We start from the raw sequence: 22159 nt of genomic DNA, 5'->3' as shown, positions 1-22159 counted from the left end.
TTTATCTGGGAGAAAATTAACTGTGACATTTGCATAACAATACAATCTTTTATTCTTAGAATCAGTGTTTGGTGCCTAATTGCCATGTGATGTTAGCATCTTATTCGTGATAGCATTGATGAGGGCTATGGAAATTATCTCACAACCAAATCAGGGAAGGTGATTTCATATGGGACAGCAGCAATAGATAGTATAATCAAAAACTAAGAGATCTTGCTTTTATGCATACAATTCTAGGAAAAGAAATGAGAAACATGTAGGAAAGTATTAAAACAATTCTGCTATTTAACATGTTGATTGGGATGCATCAATTAGGTCGTTTAGCAAAAAAGTAGCTGGCAGTGGAAAGTTAGCACACACTGTACTCCTTAAAACAAGTAATTTTCCATTCTTAGAGAATGAGGTATTGTGAAAATGTGCTTTGTGATAACCAGTACCTGTAAGATATTAAAAAGGTGGCAAAGCACTGCCCTTTTCTGCAAGGTCCTGTGCATGTAAAGTTAACCTCATTTTGGGATGATTTTTATTTTGGGCAATGAAGGCAGGGATCACACATCACGTGTAGCAGCTGAAGGAGAATGACATCTTAATGGTGACCTCAGCAAAAGGGCAGATACAGAAAAGGATCAGTTAGTTTAGTGCATATTCAACTTAAGTGAAGTGTACCTGCAGTGCTTCCAACCGGCCGTGGCCGTGCCACTGACGGCATTTCCTCTGAGTACATCCCTCGGGAGGAATACGGAACCTCAGGCGGCGGCTGCTCCGGGTGCATTAACTCTGCGGGTTGAAGAAAACCTGGCCCAAAGTTCTGCCTGTGAAAATGGAGTCCAGATTAAAATAAGTGAATTCCCTAACTAGAAACAATAATGTAGGTGTACTTCATACAACAGCTCTTTACGATGCCTTTTACTGCACATTATAACCCTAAAGCGGAGCCCCTGGTGGTCTAGTGGTAAAGGCGCGGCGCTATCACCGCCGAGACCTGGGTTCGATTCCCAGTCAGGGCCACTCCCAGGCAGGTGGGGCTCGTTAGCCCTTAAAGGCAACCCATCTACGTCCTGAGGACCTCACTGCCACCGTCCAAGCTCGCTTGGCCCCGGCAGATGAACCTTAGGATTAAAGGGTGGGCTCAGTTCCGCGCACACTGTGTCTCACCTAAAAAATCCAATGCGCAGGCTGAAAGGTGTAAAGACCTTCCCCGGATCTTCGCTCGTGAAGACTGGCCATTATTATTATTATTATTATATAACCCTAAATCTTTGAGAAAATATTTACACCCGAAGATTATATTCCTCCTCCACGACCTGCACTGCACAGGAATAGTATAACAAAAGTTTATGCAAGTGTTTTTCATGGGTTGCAGTCTCCTTAATGCAGGGGGAAAAGTCCACAGATCTTGAGATCTTGTTTTCCCCTTGGGGAAAAAAGGATCTTCAAAAACAGAAAGATAGGACTTCAGTAGTGATGTAGCTGCTTACCTCAGCAAGAAAGCTGACTACTCTAGATTTTCTGGGCACACAGTTTTGGTCTAAAACAAACCATACAAAGTGTGTTTCACAAATAATTATTACTTCACCAAGCATTCCAATAATTTTTCAGGAAGTTTATAAATTTTTTGCTCTTGAAGACCCATCAAACTACTCAAAGCTGTAATTAGCACATATGAAGAGATGCAATGTATACTAAAGTCAATGTTTCCTATAAATCAGGCTGGTGTTGGTAGTCACTGTTATATATTTACTGAAAGGGTTAACAACAGAAACTGTAATCGATCTAACTTCACTAATTGTGCCAAGGTAATTGCACTTGTAAAAGAAACCCTATAATTCATTCACTGAACAGGGATAGAGAGGGAGACGGAAAGGCTGCTTTTCTTATGCTTCCTATTAACATATCTTAACCCTGCCATGGTAAGATTGTATTTTAAAGGACTGATGGTAGCTGACTTTTCAAGGGTTATCGATTCCTATCAATATAGTGGAAGTGTGGATGCCCAGACTTCAGGTGCTTAGGTTACTAGGTTCACCTCTCAGCCTCCAGGTATGATCAGAGATACTTCTCAAGAGGTATTAAAAGCAAAATATTACCTTCACTAAACCGCTTTCTGCAGGAGCCTCTCACTGGTGAGTATAAACGAAGCAAAGGGAAACAAACATCATAACTCAGGCACATGAAATCACACGAAGTGAGGACTTGATGATCTTGGAGATCTCTTCCAACCCAGTTAATTCTATGATTCTATGACTAGGGATGACTTTTATATGCCTTTTACCATAATGCCATCTAAGCCCTTCTAAGGTTACAGACTGCAATGTATCCTGTTCCTCAAAACCTCAATTTTACATCCCTTTGTTTTACAGGAAAATCCTGTGACTGCATCTATTCTTGATTTGTGCTTTATGTGGAAAATTACCCACCTTTGTATGACAGTCAGAGAGAAAAGAAAGCTGATGTAATAATGAATTGCCTAATAAAGCCAAATAAGAGCCTATTAAAGCACAAACAAGTAACTGTAAATTGAAGTACTAGGAACTTGGCATACACCATTACTAAATGGAGGAGGTATAAGAGCTTCAAGCTGTAAGAGTCTTGCTGTGGAAGTGCTAGAATTTCCCCAGCTCCCTTATGTACAATCCCACCTGTCCACTCAGCAGATCCAAAGGAAGCCATTTCCAACCACACCTGAAAACCAGTTAAAATATATGCTTGAATGGGTAGGTAATGTTTAACAATATCACTTCTGTTATGTTAATCACTGTAATCAGTAAAGGATGTGATCATCTGGCTTTTTATGCCTGCAGTGTTGAGCTGGAATTTTAAAGCTGATGAATTGCTACCACTTTTTGATGTTTTCTAAAGAAAATATTTTTTCAACACTACTGCAAATGTATTATTATTGTGCTAACTTTTCAGAGGACAGGAAGTATATCCTTTTTTGCAGATGTGTTTGTACTTGAAAGGTACATATTAATAACTCTTTATCCTCTCTTCTCAATCTTAGTTTATAATAGATAGATACAGCTTCTCTTTAAAGTCAGAGATCAACAGAGGAGTATAAAACCAGGATACAGCTCTGCATCTATATCATACAGGCTTTATAGTGCTCCTTCCTATTTCAAGACTGAAACTCAGCTTTCGATTTTTGCACATTCAAAAAAAGAAAATTATTCTCCAGTCATTTAATTAAGTGGGGAGATACCACCCCAAAAATCAATTTTACACCACTAATCCACTATGGCTAAGTAGCTCTATCTCTGTTGCATGATGCAATATCCATTTTCTGGTAAAAACTGCTCACTGTGCCTTTATGTTTGCCTAGCTGTTATGTGACCTAGGTCTTTCACATTTAATTTTTTCCCTCAGGTTGGTTCCACCCCATTAAAGATGCTGACTGCATTAGTATAGAGAAAAGAACAGTATGCTCACCCAACTATTATTCCATGCACTGCATATTTAAGCCAATGGACTATGACATTGATACATGCCCCCTAATCACACTGACCTCAGGTTACTTTTCCTTCCTCTAACTGTTGAACTGGTTCTATCAATTTGTTTATCATTATCTTCAGAATTTGAGAATACCTCTCACTGCACAACCATAACAACTCTTTCCTTGTTTTCTATTGACCAAGCTCTAGGAAACTTTCTATTTTAATGAAAATTTAAAGGAACTCTTTCTGTTAAGGTCAATGACCTTGCAAACTGTTAACTTAATTTGTCCTGGTAAAGTCAGCACTTAAACTTTTAATCATGATGCAATTAATTTGTGATTTACATAAATTCAGAGTGCCTATGTCAAAAGGTGATAAACTTTTGAACAAAAAGTCCATTGCAAAGACACTATCCTGCTCAGGTGTACTAATATGGGCTACTTCACTTTCATGGTTAATTTATCACATTTTCCCTGAATGTGTAACAGGCCAAAGACAAAATCCTCAATAACAAACAACTGGTTATGCTTTGTATTGGCAGTCTCAAAGCTCATAATCTTCAAGGTAACCTAAATTACAGAAAATACACTGCATGTCATGCTGTGTTCCACTTCATGTACACTCCACTCACACTGAGACTGCCACCTCCAGACAGGACCTAGGTAAGAAAACGTGCTTAGGAACTCCTCCTTTTCTACATGGCCTTTTCAAAATCAGGTTGCAGAACAATAAATAATGTTCTTCATATCCATTTTACCATCAAGTCTCCAAGGCAGTGACTACTTCAGGTGAATTCTAATGAATGCCATGGGTACCAGTGGGATTTCTTCTCATATGGCGAGCCTTAAGAAGGTAATGAGAGAGCAGCACAAGGCCACCATTTAACCACCTTGGCTGCAGCAGCTTGGAAAGGGTGAGACAAGTCTGAGCTCAGTGGGTACCAGACTCAAGATCCACCTTGACATGTAGACAAAACAGACATCAAGTGCGAAATTAGCAGTCATCTGGACAACCATTTTCTTCTCCCATAGCAAGGGCAGGAGAAGATGGAAAAATTGTTCCTTCCCCAATTTTATAATAATAGGTCTGCCAGGCAGCTTTCTCTATGAGGGTCACTGTGCTCTGTCCTTTGTTCTCAACTTGGTTAAAAATAGAATGAATCTGTTAGTCATACGAAAGCTTTTGCGAGTGAGTGTTGCCCTGAGGATACAGAAACAGCATGAAAGTCAGAGTATTGGGAGAATTACATGCATCTGAGTAACAGTTTCAGGCTCTCCAAAAGCTAAGTCTCAGTGGTTTACTGAATATTTGGAAGGATATCTCTATAGCCATGGGGCTAGAAACACATTTCTTTTAAACACATTCCATACCACATGCATATGTCATTCATGCTACATAAATAAATTAGAAAGACTGGATATGGACACTTTTTACTTCTCATTTATACAGTACTTTGCATAATAATATGTCAGTGACAGTAAGAAATCTGGAGTAATTGCAAGGAAAATAATAAATCATAATTTTATCAGTGAAAAACTACCTTGGTAGGAGACCTGGTGCTGTTGGCGGAGTCATTCCAAATTCCATGTATCTCTGTCAGAAGAATGAAAAAAAAACAAACCCAAATTAAAATCAAAATGCATACCCTGGGAAGCCCACTGTCAGCCTTTTAAGAGATGAATGGCAGAAATCACTAGGCCTGTATGTGTGACTTGATGGCAGCCATAAGACTCAGTTTTACAAACACAGAAGCACAAGAAGATCTGGGAATCACTGCTACAGCAGGCTACTGTCTAATGCGAGTCTTAACCTAAAAACCTTCAAAAAAATCACTTTCTCTCACGTGCAGAAGGTCAAGGGCTGCTCCAATGTCTACTTAGCTGAAAACTTCCAGCAAACCAAGCTTTGCATTTGCAAATCTCGTTAGACCTCAACCAGCAAAAGACTGCAGCAGAGAGACTACAGGGCTCAGACTCAACAGAACTGGAGATGACCTAAAGGATTATCTGTGTGTCGCAGAGCTCCATTAAATGCAAAAAGTCATACACAGAAATACTGCTTCCCTATCCTCACCTCCTGAAAGCACTTGGATACCCTAACGAAAAACATGACCCAAGTCAAATGTTTCTTTTTCTTGTTGTCAAGTACCACATATATTTAAAACAAATAAAGTTTTACTCTTGGACATAGCAAGACCGATCTGTCTGAGGTCCTAACTGAGAAGAACAGAAAAGTTATCTAAAGGAGAACGCCTGTCTTTTCTTGTGGCTGAGATGGGAAAAAGGGAAAAGAATCCAAATAGCTTAAAAGTTAATTCAACATCCTGTGACGGTCATTTCCGAATTCTCCTGATTCCAGGCACCGTCCCACATTTGTGGTAAGTCCTGACAGAAAGGACACAGTAACAGCGACCATGGCTCAACCGGTGCTAACTACCTGCCCAGAAAAGCCCTTTAACTTGCATCACTCACATTAAAGGGCTTGTTCACCGCCTCAGTTGGACTGTAAGGTGATCCCCCCCTGGGTGCATGTGGTTCCCCTCCCTGCTGGAGCAGGAGTGTTGCTCACCGGCTGTCCTGCAGAGACCCCGGGCGGTGCCACAGCCGTGGAATTGGCGGCTTGGCTGCTGGGAGCCACCAGCGCAAAGGCGTCATCCAGCAGCGAGTGCATGGTCTGCCGAGCCTCTTCAATGGACGGCTGCGGGGGCACGTACTGCGACACCGGGTGGGAGGGCAGGCCAGGGAACTTCCCCAGATCAGCTGAAGATGATGTCTGAGGTTCAGGAGGCAAGTCTGGATCAGACTGGAGGAAAGCGAAAGAAGGTGAAGGGCAGCTACAGGGAAGACGTAACAGCTTCCAAGCCCCTGTGGGCCTTAAGTCTGAGCAACATTGTCTTTGCCAGAAGCACAACGGGATAAATGGCCCAAGTGCTGGTGCTGGACAACACCTGCCCCTTACCCTCCTCACTTCTGCATGCATATATGCGTGCACAAACATAACACCAGCTGTTCAAATACTTCATTCAGTGTGATCTGAAAGACATTGATCTCAGATAAGGCAGCAGAGCTTTGTGCAGGAGTTACTCAGCTATAGAAATCTTGTGGTTTGCAAGCACATTGTGAAACCATGCACTTCTCCACCCAGAAAAAGACAATCAGCTCCATCTACATCTTTGACTTCTTTGCAGCTCTTGCAGTTCCAAGAAATTAATTCAGTCTTTAGCTTATAACTGACCACATCAGCAATAACATTAAACAATTATTACCTCCTAGAAAAACGCACAAAGAAAGCTGTTAAGGAACTAAGTGGTTACCTGCATGGAACTTGAACTTGGGTGCATCACCTGAATGGGATTCATGTAAGTGCTTCATAGCAGCAATGCCTGAGGCATGCATCATAATTACTACCTGGGATCTTACCACATGGGCTTATTGTTCATCAGCAAGAGGAAATTAAAAGAGCTCTGCAGCAGCAGACTTATTATCAAAGCTCATTCCTACAACTGCATGCAGACTGCAAAATCAGTTGTCAAGAGGCACAAGCCTCTACTTTATTAGGAACTTAGCATTCTGAGCACTGTCTCGCTACAGATGCCAAAGGGGCTGAGCCTGCTGTGTGACATGTCTTAATTAAACAGCTTCAGATGATAATTCATTCTGCTGCAGTATGACATTAAAATCATCACACTCATGTTTGAAGGCAGAAGGAAACAGCAGAAACTGACATTGTAGTCACCTGACTGCATATGCAGCTAATGGTGAAATTCTTAAAATCATTAAACCATCTTTCAAGATGAAAACTGTCCAGGGGTTTCCAATATTAGCATTAGGCTTAGTGAAGTCTGCTTAGAAGTGGTTAAAGATGCCTAAATACAGTTTGTGACATGGATACGAGTGAACAGAAGTATCCTCCAGGGTCTGCTTTTTTTTAGACAGGAAACAAAATTGATTTTCAAGACATTGCATTAGAATTGTTTCAAGCTACTATAGTACAAAGACATGCTTCTCTTTCATTAATAATTAATTCCCACATTTTAAAGATGAGAAAATTTCTCACAAAATGAACTGAGTCTTCCACTCTGTGAGAGCAAAGGATGAAGTTTTCTGTAACATATGAATATATAACATCCAGCAAATTGGACTAGAGTGAATCTATGTTCAAGATATTATGGAACATGCCAAGCACACTTTCATGTGCATAACACAGCGGCATTAATGCAAACAAGGTTTTGGTTCTTGGCTTCTAATATCAAGGAATACTTGGCAGAATTTTACTGTTTAATAGTGACAGACTGTCAATTAAATCCTTATTTCACTTTGATTTACATGCTAACTACATGTGACTGAAACTAGCCATATAGACCGTAGTCAGAAGGCCAAAAACCTCCCAGTGTCACAACCGTCATTATGATTGTCAGAACATTCCTGCCATTCACAGACATACATACAATATATGCAGAATTATTGACTCCTGGAGGCCTTTTGTATGTCCCATCACTGTCAGTTGTGATTAGCCTGTCCTTCTCGGCATCAATCGGACTCCCATTTATCTGATGTCGCCGGCGCTGCTTGGGAGAACGTTTTGCACGAGAACTTAATGGGAAGAAAACAAAAAGCAGAAGAGAGAGAGAGAGAGAGACAAAGGTAATCACATTTCTTTTTGCAATTTTTATTCTTATCCCAGTTAAGCTTGAACTCCTCTGTCCATTTCCTTCAAGTCATCCTTGCCTCAGCCTTGTTCCTCCTCCCTTTCCCAGTTTTTCATGCCAGTTCCATTAGGTAGCCCCAAATCTCTTTCCTCGAGTCTCTCCTAACAACGCTCTCCTTGGCAACTCTCCAAAATGTCCCACTTCTCCCTCAAATTCTTTCTAGTGTCACCTCCCTTCTATATTCATCTGTCAAAGTTGCCTGTGCTTCAGTTCCCCCTGCCAATGCCTCTCCAGGACTCCCAGACCAATGTCTGACACATCTGCAGCAGCAGAACAGACCATACTGCCAAGCAGGCTTTGTGTTTGGCACATTGGGTTTAACCCCACCAGGCAAACCAGCTGAGGAACACACACAACCGGAGAAAAGCTATTTTCTATGAGTGCAGAACCAGTCACAGGGTACTAGTGCTCCAGAAACAAAGTGCTGGTATTCATAAGCCTTAAACAGAATCCAGGGAGAACTTTCTCTGAAAATACAAGGCCAGGAAGGTAGATCTGTGAGGCTGACAAATGTGCCTCATAATCTTTTATGTATTCCCTCTGGGTAATCTCACTGATTTGTGAATTTGCCTTTACCATTCAAAATCTTTATGCTTTTTAGGTTGTTCAAGGTTTTCCTTATTTTGCATATTTTCCCCTACCTTTATAAAAATACTATTACTTACAGGTTACATTTTCCATGTATCTTTTTTAGTGCTGATATTGTAATTTTGATCCCTCTACACCATACAAGTATTATTCAAACAAATACTAAATTGTTTTAAGACAGTTTTCATACATTCGGGCTTATTTATCAAGAATTCACTGCTGAGAACTTGTTAAAGAATAACGTGAAAACAAAGCATACTGGCATACAGTGAAATAAATCAAAATGCTCAGAACAACCCAATCCTTCTCACCTAGATAACTCAAATTCAATCAGTGATCAAAACAATTTTAAGCTCTGAAAGTTAAGAAGTACAGTACAGAAAGTTAAGACGCACTTTGGGCACTGACTCTAAAATAAAATTGTTCTTTCCATCTCTGAAATCCATACCTCTTCCTGGGCTCTATGAAGACTGTAGGCACACTGCCTCCAGGGTCCAAGATCTTGTCAATCTGCATCTGTGCCTTGCGATATATTCTGTGCTGTTCTTTGGAGTCCACCACCACCACATCATCCACCACGGGAAATTCATAGTGCCCTTTGCGCTTGGCGCGAAGGCGAATCTTATTGCGGTGATGCTCAATCTCAGATTTATGCCTCAGGGCTGTTTGTATCTTAAAGGAGGAAGGGGGAAGAAAAAAAAAAAAGAATCACATTTTTCACTCAGATATTTTGCAAACTGGATTTTGCTGCTCTTCCATGGCCCTCTCCTCCCCACCTCTCTGCCTGCTCCTCCCTTCCTCGCCCCCCTCCCTCCCCCAAATCTCTGAAGGATTAAAATAAGTCACACAATTAAAAAACACACTTTCTTTCTTGGGTATTTTGCAGCATCCCCATTGTCTCCCCAGGTAGATGTACTATTATACACAACACGATTGCCAGCACAGCAGGTGCAATTAGAGGGAGGTGGCAGTTTGTTAACAAAAGGCAGGAGGAACACAAAAAACTCCTGCTGTCTGCCAGAAGCTACACCGCTCTGAAAAAATAAGACCAACCAGTCTGTAGTTAGCTTTGCTTGTCAAGCAGAGATACATTTGATCAGTAGTGATGAAATCTGTCACCCACTCCCTTTAATGACCTTCATCACCTATGAAGCAAGAACTTAAGGAGCTAACTGAGCTCTTAAGTCAGTGCCTCTGCTGAGCACGAGAGGCCGCCATAAGCTATGAAGGAATGTAGCAGCAACACAAGGGTCCAGGTCCCTGGATGAACATGTCACTATCAGCTCTACATCTTACTGCACGCTGAGTTTTCGTGCCTCTCTCCCACCCTTTTTCAAATTTCCTGCAGTGCATCTCATTATCTGGGGAAAGTTATCGTAACACCACACTTTTTAAGTCCTGGCCCAACACTCACTGAAATCATTCTTATCACTGGAAAACACTTGAGCACCACAGATCAGGTAGCAACAACTGCTCTTGCCTGTGCTGGACAAGTTCTAGAATACATCTGCATCAGCAAATTAAAAAGCAAATAAAAATTGATTTTTATGTATTCTTTCATGAAAATTCCTAAAAATCACATAAGGGACACAAGTTAGACTTAATATTTACATGTATAGTTAGAATTATACGTTTTCTGCCCATATAATGAGATTTCTGTTCTGTGGCTCCTCTTGCCTATATATCCTAGATACATGTGTTTACCTCTCTTCCATAGGGTACTCAGAAACAGAGAATCTTAAAATTAAGTTACAGGTTTCAGTAATCTTCCACTCTGAATTATGAGACAATGTCATTTACACCCCGTACGAAACCAGGATGCTGGTATGTGGTACTGTCAGGCAGTGTATCACCTGTATAGTGCATCCCCTTCTCTCCTCATGCCCCAGCCATGCTTATAGTCTCCTTGCAGTAACGTGAGGCCTCAGAGAAGGCAGGAAGTTTCTGTATGTTTAGTATGTCAGATAAACACATCAGAAGTTGAAAGCAATCAATGTGCTGCAAACTCACACCCCAGCATATTTTGAGGTAACTTCTTTGTATAATCCACATCCTGACCTGCTGAAAATTCAAGACCATAATGTAAAATGAAAACCAAGGTGGGCCATGTGCTCCAATTCTCACACATTAATTAACACAACTCTCATTAAGTCATGTCCTGATGAATAGTAAAAGGATGCTAACACGAGGTATCCTGACCATCAAATTTGCTCCTCTCCCAGTGTTCAATTTTTGGTTTAGAAACCTCTTAAAAACAGGTCAGATTCTTCCTCTGGATGGAAACAGGATAATTCCTGTAACTTATCACAATTGAACTCCTCAGGAACTAACGAGGAACTCCTGAAAACAAGAAACTGGATACTTTTCACTTCCCTCTTGGCTGGGTATACAGTCCTCCAAAAACACTCGAAGCACTTTAAAAATACCTCTTTATTAATTTTGTTGGTCTCTGCCACTCGATCAGAAAGCACTGAGTTCTGAACCGGAGGTGCTGCCATCGGTTGCATAGCAATCAGCTGGATCTTGCTTGGGACCCGTCTGCTGGCATCTGAGGAACGAGACATCCTGTCCACATGTTCAAAGATAGAGGCTGAGGAGTGCTGCTCATTTCCACTGCTGGTCTGAGGGGGTCCTAAATCACCAGAACCAATACAGAGTAAAGCAGTGCTGCCAGGGTTATCTCAGTCACATGTTAAGCTCTACAGATGCTGTGCTACAAGACTGTGCCATGTTTTCCATCTGTGTTTATTTGCCCTACAGGCCTTCCAGCTGATTCACATTTAGTGTACAAGAAGTTTACCCTACGGTTTGCAAATTATAAACATTTTCCCATTATATTTCCAGAAGGTGAGCTGTCATTCTTTATTTCTGTAAATCAAGCTCTTGGCATTTGCAGTCCCCCAAAATCTTAATCTACTTTACTCCATAAAAAGCTGTTCAAGTACATACTGCTAATGGTTCCTCTTATCAGTACTTCAGGAGATGCAAACTGCTCAAATGGAGGTTCAAAGAGCAATGAAAGATGTCTCAATGCAAAATGCATTTCTTAAGTGATAGGAGTGATATAGGGACCAAACAAAAAAACCTCTTAAAAATCCACACAAACCACAAAGAATTTTACAGACATGTTACTGATTAAAGCTTTTAAAGCAGTCTTCTTCTCTGTGACAGGACAAATAGTTCACATAGTAATAAGCAAGCCGCACAAACATTGCCTTGTAATTTGTTGAAAAGGTTAAACCAACTCAAATACGGTCAGTAAAAGACAAAAACCAGCATGTGTGGAAGTTGCACTCCAGGTCCTGCCAACAGTTAATCACTTCAATAGAAATAGGTCATCTCTCTCAAAAGACTTGAAATCTGTAGGATCACCCCAGTGGTTTGCAGTTAAGCACAGATTTGATTATTTTTTTCAAGTGAGACCTGAAACAGAAACTGTTATGTGAATGAGGCTTGCAAAAGCTATTGAAAGCTTGCAAAAGAACCTTTTGTCTTGTCCACATGGCAAAGCCACAAATTTTCAAGCTGCTTTTCACCATGAAATATAAGCTTTGAGATCAAGATTTGTCCCTCTCCTTACAGAGGAACACAGCAGTGTGAAGGGACATAGTCCCACATCCATGCACTGACAATAAGTGTTCTCAAGATTCAAATCAGGAGGTAAATCTCACTTGATTGTAATACAGAATCAGCTGTTGCTCAACATGATCAAACTACAATAGACAAAAGCAGGAAAATAAAATAGTCACTGCTCTGATCCATTTGCAACATGGGCTGGTAATGCAGGATAGGGTTCAGAAGAGGAGTGACTGCTACCTTCTGTAGAGGATCACAATAGATGACTTGCCCTCTTCTAGCACAAAAAGGGAGCAGGAGAAGGAATGAATGGTACACTTTATTATATTCACAGCACATTACTTTTGGGCTGGAAAGCAATCTAGCCACAAGTTGAGCAAAATTCTTATTCTTCATATTTCTCAAACTTGATCAATGGATTGTCAAATGTACCCATTTATAAATGGCATGCACATTTATAAATGTGACTTTTCTGTATGTGCCATTAAAAAGAAGGTAAACAGTTCCTTTCAAGACCTCTGTGTCCCAAATGTTGTGCAAGACACAGAGACTAAATGAAATATACCTGTCGCTCTTCTGTAGCTATTTATATCATCTTTACCATTTGTCATCTTCAAAGCCCCATCTTCATGCATTTCTCTCAAGTGTGCAAGCATTGCCTCTCACAGAGAGGGGCACAAGATATATTAAGCAGTTAGTGTGAATCCCTCAGAGCAATTGTGTAGTCAATAGAAATCTGACCTTCTGCGTCCATCTTTCCCATTTTCCCCATCACACATTAGTAATTTTTTTCCAACCTTTTCACTCTAACAGCCATTCTCAGGCTTACTGACCTCCAACATAAATTTTTAAGGTTATTTTCATATTATTTGGTTAGCAAGGTCCAACATATTCAATTGAACTGAGCATTCACTCTAAATCTTTATAGCTTCATCCATAATCTCCCCTTTTACACACATAAACAAGTGCTTGGCAGAGGCCTCTAAGCCAAAACGGGCTTATATATACTCATTTTGTAAAACTGTCCAAAAGATCCACTGACAAATTTTGGTAAGGTTCTACAGTAACAGTGTATGTTACTCCCTTTTGCAGAAAAGATACACACACACACACACAAAACCCTCATAAGCTGCATCTGACCTTTAAATCCCCCATGTGTGCATACACTGAATGTGTCTATAAACACAAAGCACAGTAAAGTAGACAAAGCCAGGAACTGCACAGCGCTGTACATATATAGCAAAAGGAGAAATGGTTTCTAACTCAATACATAAATAAGCACAGAAGTTTTGACAGAGAGAATAATTCCTCATTTCAAAGTTCTTATATTACACTATTGACCATGCTTAGAAAATCTTCCTTATAAAGCTACTAGATGGCACTACATGAATGAAAATTTGATCTCAGACTAGTTAGCTGAGGCTAAAAAATAATGGAGAGGAATTAATACCCCAATACTGGGCAGAAGACATTTAAGCAACTAGTCCATATAGGTCACATGTCAGGATCAATGTTCACCACTGTTCCCTGAGTTGAAACTACTAATTAAACTGAAATGTCAGGGAAATTAATTGCTCTATAGGAAGCTATGATTTCATATAAAAACCAATACAGTCAAAGACAGAGGAAGCTTACTGCACCCTCTTGAAATAAAAACAAGAAACACAGAAACCCAAGGGCATAAGGTCTCATCCAAAATCAGATTAAGTCAGTGGGATTCTTCCACTGACCCACTGGTATCTGGATCAGCCTGAGTATGCAGTTTCAGATAAATTTCATATTGTTTCTTTGTATCCCAGTAGGTTATGTCCCTAGGATGCAGCTGATGACTCATTAAACCCAACGATGGAATGCATCATAGCCAACCTTCTATCCATCCTTCTCTACTATCGTAAGATGGACACTGCAATCAGAGGACACAGTCCTTATTTTATCATTAGATATGTTATGTATTGTTAAAGACAATGTCAGCTTTCCCCAGCCCTATGTTCGCTATGTCTCAATCCTAGCCAGGAAAACACTAGTTCAGGAGAAAATATTTTGTGCTTTTTTGCAGGTAGCTTGTGTTTGTCTTGGGCTTTCAGTAAAGAAATTAATTCTAACAATATCTCTAACTTGTTTATACAAGCTAGTTTCAGGACCAACAGCTGCCTTAGTTTTGCTTCTTTCACAGTCATGTTTTCCTCAATAATTTGAAAAAATTGGGAGGAAATTAGAAAAATGTGCCAGATGACTATAATTTGTGTGACAGATTTTTTTTTTTAATACTTCAACAGCTCAAAAGCAATTTTGTTTTTTTTAGACTCAAAAGACAAACCCTTCCATCCTTAAGATATAATCACAGCTACCCCAGCACCTCTATTCATATTTATAGTCAACTACCAGCTCTGGTTACTTACCCACTCTGTTTGCTCCTGACAACATAAAGGAAAAAGAAGAGATAACACAGTAATTATGACAAATAATTCAGCTGAAATGGCAACTGGAAAAAACCCCACAGCAGTAAGATGATTACATTTACTTTTGAATGAAATGCATGAACTTGGATCAAACTGCCAAGCCTCAGCTGCACAAAAAAGGGAGCTGAATCTCCCGATTTAACAGAGAGTTCTCTCCAGACAGTGCCTCCAATTCTGAATACTAAAAATAGTCCCTATGATTACCGAACTAGAGGCACCAAATGCTTCAAAAATCCAGTAAGGACACGGTAAGTAGAAAGGACACATTTTACACAGTATCCTTCCTGCCTTTATCAGGTAATTCAGATGCAGCAACACCTAACATTTTTACACCAAAACAAAACGTTAAACCTTACGTAAAGTTTTAAGCCAGACAGAAAATGAAGGGATGAAAATGTAGTTCCCAGGTAAGAAGAAATGGGAGAACACTAAAACAGAGCAACAGAATTGAAGTCAGATAGGTTGGAGCAACTCAAATCATTCTGAGTTCTGTCATAGCATAATTGTTTTCCTATACATTTTCATTAGGGCACGATTTCTGGTCCTTAGAGCAAACCTAAGGCATTGAAAATGTAGCATCAAGACACTATCTTTCTTTATAAATTCTGTAAAGTACATACAGCATACACTGCCTGCTGAATTATTAGAAAGTTTAACTTTTTAGTCATATCAGCAGATCCTGTGCTTTGTTTTCTTACATGTTCATTCCATAAAAAACCCTGATCCATCAACCCTTGCTCTTCCAGGAGTAGGCCACATTATGAAAGTTTAATAATCACACATTATTTAAGTTGCTGTTTAGCCACCCAAAAGCTAGCTGTTTATATAATAAGTTATCTTATATACTCGTCATTTCTGCAACATAAAGAAAAACCGAAGATTGTCTGCTATAATCTTAATTTCACTGGCACTGCATTCTTCAGAAGTCATCTTTACATCTCAGCTGGTATTTCACAGAGTGTGTGGAAAAACACTCAATATATCACATAGACTGCTCACAATGTGGTCAATATTTTCATCTTCTCCTAATTTTCTGTTGCCATCAAGGTCATGTGTATTAAAAACTGATGGGGATATCACAAACTCCTTTACCAGATAATCAGCATCAGAATCTGCTCTAGGAAAACTATTGTGATTTAAGGTAGAGATCTGGTAGCTAAAACCATAAACAAGGAACAAGCCATCTAAACCAAAAGGTTCTCACAAAAAACACTTAAATGTTTTAAACTGGAAAAGATTTTAAAAGAATGTTTTAGTTAAAAAACGGAAGTGCATTTTCACTGTTTTATCAACTTTTCAATGAGAAAAGAAATATATTTTAGGGTACCTCCAAGACAAATGGTGGCATTTTGACTGGAAGGACGATGGTCCTTTACAAAAAACCACCAGTGTTAATAACATATTAACAGTGGATTTTCATCTTTCTACAACACAATCATGCAGGCATTTTCATGTCTGAATTAGAACTTATTTGTAAAATTTTTACCTCTCTGGTCTCTTTTTTTTTAATCTCACTTTTTCAAAGTTACAGTTACACCCATGCAGTATGAAGTCCTGCTGTGACCTCTACTGCCCGTGTAACTGTCTGCAATTCTGCTACCAGGAGCCTCAATTAGGCCTACACTGAGAGAATTCTGCCAGGGGTGTGTGCAGGACAAAAGGAGGGAAGATCCATTCCCGCTAAGCCATTAGCTTGCTGGAACGAAAGGAATGTGTAGCTCTTCAGTCTCACCGGAAAAAAAACCTAAATCAAAAAGGAAAGGGTTTTCTGTGACAAAATTCAGAAAAATCCACAGCCGAAGATGAGTTTAAGGAAAGTTACAGCACCACAGCAACTCTTCAACCTGATTAAAGCACTTGCTAGTGTACACAAGAAAAAAAAAAAGTAACAAACCCTTCTTCACTGCTCTGCGTGGTTTGCCCTCGTTTGCAGTTGATGGTCTTGCAGTTTCCTCTCCAGTCTCTCTCCCGCTGGATTGTTCACTGGCTGTGGAGTCAGCATCTGATGGCGAAATTCTGCCACAAACAAAACAATATTTGCAAGTTTGCAAAGGGGCACAGTTCTCACACACAAAGAATCCTGCACTAAAATATCTTGTGAAGACTGCTAAATTTTTCCTCTATTTTTAAGTAAATTTGTATATACATCATCATAGCCAGATATTCGTTGCCATGATGTTAGTATTTGCATGTGAAAACTGACTGTAAGAGGATTCACATGTGACAATATTACTAAGAAATTCTTTCCTTTAAAATACACAAGAAAAAAACCTCTGCATTCATTAGTAACAGTTTACTCTTCATACAGAAGATAATTATGTTAGGAATAAAAAAACCCATATAGATAACTAGTGTAACATTCAGCCTTGCTAAATTGGTGTTCTCTTGCCAACAATACAAGACCATATGAGAATTTTACTGACTAGTCTAATGTAGGGTCATTCAAAAATGCTTCTTTTATGCATTTATCCCATGCAGTCATGAGATCCTTTAAAAACCATTTTTTACCTAAAAATTACAATCTTAGTGTTCATAGCTTTTGTGGGAGACAAATAAAAATAAAAAAATTAGCATGATTTTTCCCAACAAAATACTTCAACTGTAAAATTATTCAGATAGCAGTATAAAAATAGAAAAAATATAGGGCACACACCACTGCCTAGCTGACACTAAAGCCTGTCTTTTCATATGGGATCAGCCTTTGTGACAGTGTCTCTAGTGACCATTTTGTCTTTTGAACACTCATATTCTATTCTGGCAGGGAGTTAATCACTGAAAGTGTGCACATGTCTGTGCATTGACTTCATTAGTGCAGGATTTGCTTGGGCTAGATGGATATCTGAACTAGTTACTGAGGCTCTTGGCTAAACATCAACCTGCCTAGAGCCCACAGACTAAGATAACTATATCCAGCCTGACAAGTCCATTGCAAGTTAAATCTACTCCTTGCAGCAGGCAACGCTCCAGCTCCAAATCAACTTCCTTATTTTTCCTCCCTGAAGAATGCACTGATCTGCAGGATTATGATACTAATGTCAAATCCCAACTAAAAAAAAAAATTGCAGGGAAAAGAGGATAAATGGTCCTCAGTGAGCTTACAGACCTGCATCATTGCATCTTTTTCTAAGGTGGAAAGTGTGCAGAGCTATCATCTCCATCACCTTTGCCTTGGTTCAGCAGAGTAGAAGGCTGGTGTTCTGCTTCCAGACTTCCCACTAACTTTGTTTCACCTCACTGTGCTTTGCATTCCTTCATACTCTTTCTTCAGTCTATCTAAATGATCATTAAGTTATAGGAGCATGAACAGTGCTGAATCAACATCAGTCATTCCTTACAAGTGCTGAGGAATATGTAGTTGTATCCTCTCAAGCCAAAACAATGGGTCCAATTCTCAGCTGGAGTCTAGAGATGCTGTGCTTTCTGAACTCAGCTGCTCTTGTTTGTTGTTTTTCACAGACACAGAACACGTACTCACATCACCACTGTATTTCCTGGCATGCAACGTACAATCCTGAACTGCACTGTGATGAATTGAGCTCTGTATTTCCTCACAAAACACAGCAACCAGTTAAACCCAACGTAACACAGTATGATATCATTTCATATTTCAACTTCTGCCTCAGGGAATAAATGCTTTAAATCGCAAGCTGACATGGGCATGTCAGCATGGTAGGGAGATGATGGTAACATCTCCATAGTTAAGCCTAAAGGAAGATTTGTTCTTAAGGGAATATGAGGGAGAAGAGAACTACAGGTTAGTCACTCATCTCTGTGCCTAGTAAAGCCATGGAGCAGACCCTCCTGGAAACTACGCTAAGGCACATGAAAAATAAGGAGGGACTTGGTGACAGCCCACATGGCTTCACTGAGACACACTTGGAGACCTTCTACAATGGGGTCATGGCATTGGTGGATAAGGGAAGAACAACTAACATCTACCTGAACCTGTGCAAAGCATTTGACACTGTCCCACGTGGCATCCTTGTCCCTAAACTCGAGATGCGTGGATGTGACAAATAGAAAACTTGGTGGGTAATGAATTGACTGGATGGTCACACTCTAAGAGTTGTGGTCAATGGCTCAATGTCCAAGTGGAGAGCAGTGACAAGTGGCATTCTTCAGGGGTCAGTATTGGGACTGGAGCTGTTTAACATCTTTGTCAGCAATACAGACAGTGGGATCGAGTGCACCCTCAGCAAGTTCTCTAACGACACCAAACTCTGTGGTGTGGCCAACACACTGGAGGGAAGGGATGCCATCCAGAGGAACTCTGACAGGCTTGAGAGGTGGAGGCATGTGAAACACAAAGTTCAACAAGGCCAAGTGCAAGGTCCTGCACCTGGTTCAGGGTAATCCCAAGTAAAAACACAGGCTGGGAGCAGAATGGATCAAGAGCTGCCCTGAGGAAAAGAACTTGGGACTATTGGTGGACGAGAAGCTCAGTGTGAGCCGGCCATGTGCACTTGCAGCCTAGAGATCCAAATGTATCCTGGGCTGCATCAAAAGCAGGTTGAGGGAGGGGATTCTGCCCCTCTACTCCACTCTCGTGAGACTCCACCTGGAGTACTGCATCCAGCTCTAGGGCCCAACACAAGGACAACATGGACCTGTTGGAGTGAATCCAGAGGACAGTCATGAACATGATCAGACGGATGGAGCATCTCTGCTACGAGGAAAGGCTGAAAGAGTTACAGATGTTGAGCCTGGAGCAGAGAAGGTTCCAGGGAGACCTTATCACAGCCTTCCAGTACCTGAAGGGAGCCTACAAGAGAGCTGGAGAGGGATATTTTAAAAGGACATGTGGTGATAGGACAAAGGGGAATGGCTTTAAACCCTAAAAAATAGGGTAGTTTTAGATTAGATATAAGAAAGAAATTCTTTACTGTGGGGGTGGTGAGACATGGAACAGGTTGCCCAGAGAAGCTGTGGATGCCACACCCCTGGAAGTGTTTAAGTCCAGGTTGGATGGCACTCCGAGCAACCTTGTCTACTGAAAGCTGTCCCTGCTAGTGGCACAGGGTTTGGAGCAAGATGATCTTTAAGGTTCCTTCCAACCCAAACCATTTTATGATTCTATACTCAATTAAATCCTATTAAAAAAAAAAAATCTTCATTCCAAATTTGATCAATGATTCACTATTATCTTCGGGGGAATCATTAAAACGTTGGTTTCTGAAATTTGCCCTGCTTAATTTTCTGAGTTATTCTAGATGAAATATAGCAACAATCTCAAATTTAACCTTATTTCTTATGCTGATGTGCATATAAATATAGACACCCTCCCTTTCCTCAGGTATCATCTTTGTCTTAGGCCATTACTGAACACAAAAACACCCATCCTTCTGATTTATATTACTTTGTTTTAATTTATATAAGCTACACCAAAATGAGTTAGCTCATTTTTCTTCTATTATTTTCCAATTTTGCCCACCTTCCCCTGTACCACTGGTAGTCTACTATTTACAAGGCCTGTAGGGAGTTAGGAAGACGGGCTTAGCATCTGGAAGAGGGGGAAACTGAGCTTTATGAAGCCCACATGGGGAAGATAAAGTAAGGATCTTAAGACAACTGGGGCTTTAGAGAAAGCACAGAAGGCTGAACAGAGGAGCAAGCTGTGTCATAAAGATCTCCAGCTCAGCTAGAATCACCATTAGCTTCTTTCCAAGCTCATTCAACTCTGCCCTTGATTGCTTGCTTTTTTTTTTCTCCCACCCTGCAGTACCATGTAGGTATAAGCACAGGGGATGCAGAGCTGGAGACAGACGAGTGCACATATGAGAGTGAGGGAGAGGAAGAATTACTGGAGAGTGGAGCACAGAGGAGCTCATCTCCTCAGAGTTCCATTCTTTTCCCCAGCTTTTACCTGCCCACTCATCTCTTATTTTTTTTTTTGTGCACAGATGCATAGCTTTGTTACAGCAGGTATCCTACACAGTTCTTTCCAGCAAAACACATTTAATTACTGGAAAAGGTTAAGAAATTTGTGCTGCAGGTTAACAGACATTACTCCGCTTACACAGCTGAAAATTATCACTGCTATTTCTGATTAAGGCTGGTTTGCTGTCAGTGTAACCTGATTATTATTGTAAGTAAAAAGATTCATGTACCTTCCCTGAATTTTGGAGATATGGTTTATTACTGGAAATCCCAACTCTTCCTACATGTATTGGTCACTATTAATGTTACTGAAACACTATTTGTCAACGGCTTTCATTTTTTTTAACCATCTGTTGTCTTAGTAGCTAGAGATCACATCAAAGAGATTGCACTGGAAAACATACACTTGGTGTTTCTACTAAACCAGCAATGACCTGACTCCAGTCAACTCAGCAGTGTCTTAAATACCGCTCTTAGCTGGGCACGTTCCCTTTAAGAGAAAAATGAACACTAAATTCTCACAACCTTGCACGAATGAGTAGCGAGGGGGTAACTGACAGCTCACCAGAAAACACAAAGTTTCAGAGTTCTGGAACAGTTATTTGCACTGAAATTGCCCTAAAACTACTATAATCACTAGCCATTAATAAACTGTTGTCTACTACAATTTGTTTTATCTCTGTGAACTGACCTCCCTCTGTGTCGAACAGTCTTTGAAGGCTTTGTGGAAGTCTTGGATTTGGGGCTGGGCACATCTCCATTTTCAGATGGGGTAGTATCCTTAATAGGTCCTGGTAAAGGAGCTGGCTCATGGATAATCAGGACATCATCTTTATTGTGCTGGCCCAGATGCTGCTTAGCAAAATCAAAGCCTTTCACACTGGGGGCTTGTAGCTGTGAAAAAAGAACAAAGACAAAAAACAGGAACCATGAGTGACAATGAGTACAAAGGCTTTGGCTCAGATCTGCAAACAATGGCCACAAGGAGGATGGTTAGGCTATAGCAGTCTCAGGAATGAACATGAGAGCTGCAGGGAAAAGAAAAATAAACTCTCCACATTTCTGTCATCTTACATATGATACACAGTTTAAAACTTCAAATCAGTAAACCCAGTTAAAAAATAGCCTTCTGATGCTGCTAAAACTTTTTTTTGCAGTTATTTCTTCAGATTTCATCACTGTATGACAAGCTTTTTGTGTACTTGTGAGTGCAAAGCACAGTACACCTGTGTACTGACAAACAATTGCCACTGCCAGGTCATCTTTTCATTTCTTCCAGTCAAAATGGATGAAGAATTTTAAATAATTTGAATAATGTCACTGTTGATCTTTCTCATTTTGAGCTCCCCAGATCTGCAGAAGTCTGGGAGTGCTTGTACAAACACCTAGTTCATCTGATGAAAGATAAATAATCTGCAGAACTGCGTTATACAGTATCCTGGTAATGACTTTTTCAGCCAGCATGGATTCCTCCACAAAAGAACTGAAAATTTAGCTCTTAGGAATTTCATACTGAATAG

At 40.3% G+C, this 22159-nt stretch overlaps 1 protein-coding gene across 4 annotated transcripts in view; it reads right to left on the bottom strand.

Moving 5' to 3' along the window:
• The window catches only part of KIAA1549 (KIAA1549 ortholog), a 144523-nt gene that overhangs the window by 8959 nt on the left and 113405 nt on the right, over nucleotides 1-22159 (bottom strand). For all 4 annotated transcript variants that reach the window (XM_050324616.1, XM_050324615.1, XM_050324614.1 and 1 more), the window contains exons 11-18: nucleotides 21331-21533; nucleotides 16657-16778; nucleotides 11154-11359; nucleotides 9176-9399; nucleotides 7879-8023; nucleotides 6000-6233; nucleotides 4972-5024; nucleotides 667-812 (exon numbers count right to left, since the gene is read on the bottom strand). In XM_050324616.1, coding sequence (XP_050180573.1) covers nucleotides 667-812; nucleotides 4972-5024; nucleotides 6000-6233; nucleotides 7879-8023; nucleotides 9176-9399; nucleotides 11154-11359; nucleotides 16657-16778; nucleotides 21331-21533 — 1333 coding nt within the window. The remainder of the gene's footprint in view (nucleotides 1-666; nucleotides 813-4971; nucleotides 5025-5999; nucleotides 6234-7878; nucleotides 8024-9175; nucleotides 9400-11153; nucleotides 11360-16656; nucleotides 16779-21330; nucleotides 21534-22159) is intronic.

Source organism: Myiozetetes cayanensis, unplaced genomic scaffold, assembly GCF_022539395.1.
Source record: "Myiozetetes cayanensis isolate MyiCay16 unplaced genomic scaffold, myiCay2020 scf3, whole genome shotgun sequence".
In the NCBI taxonomy this organism is placed as follows: domain Eukaryota; kingdom Metazoa; phylum Chordata; class Aves; order Passeriformes; family Tyrannidae; genus Myiozetetes; species Myiozetetes cayanensis.
The sequence above is the reverse complement of the archived record's forward strand: the minus strand, read 5'-3'. Positions and strand labels throughout refer to the sequence as shown.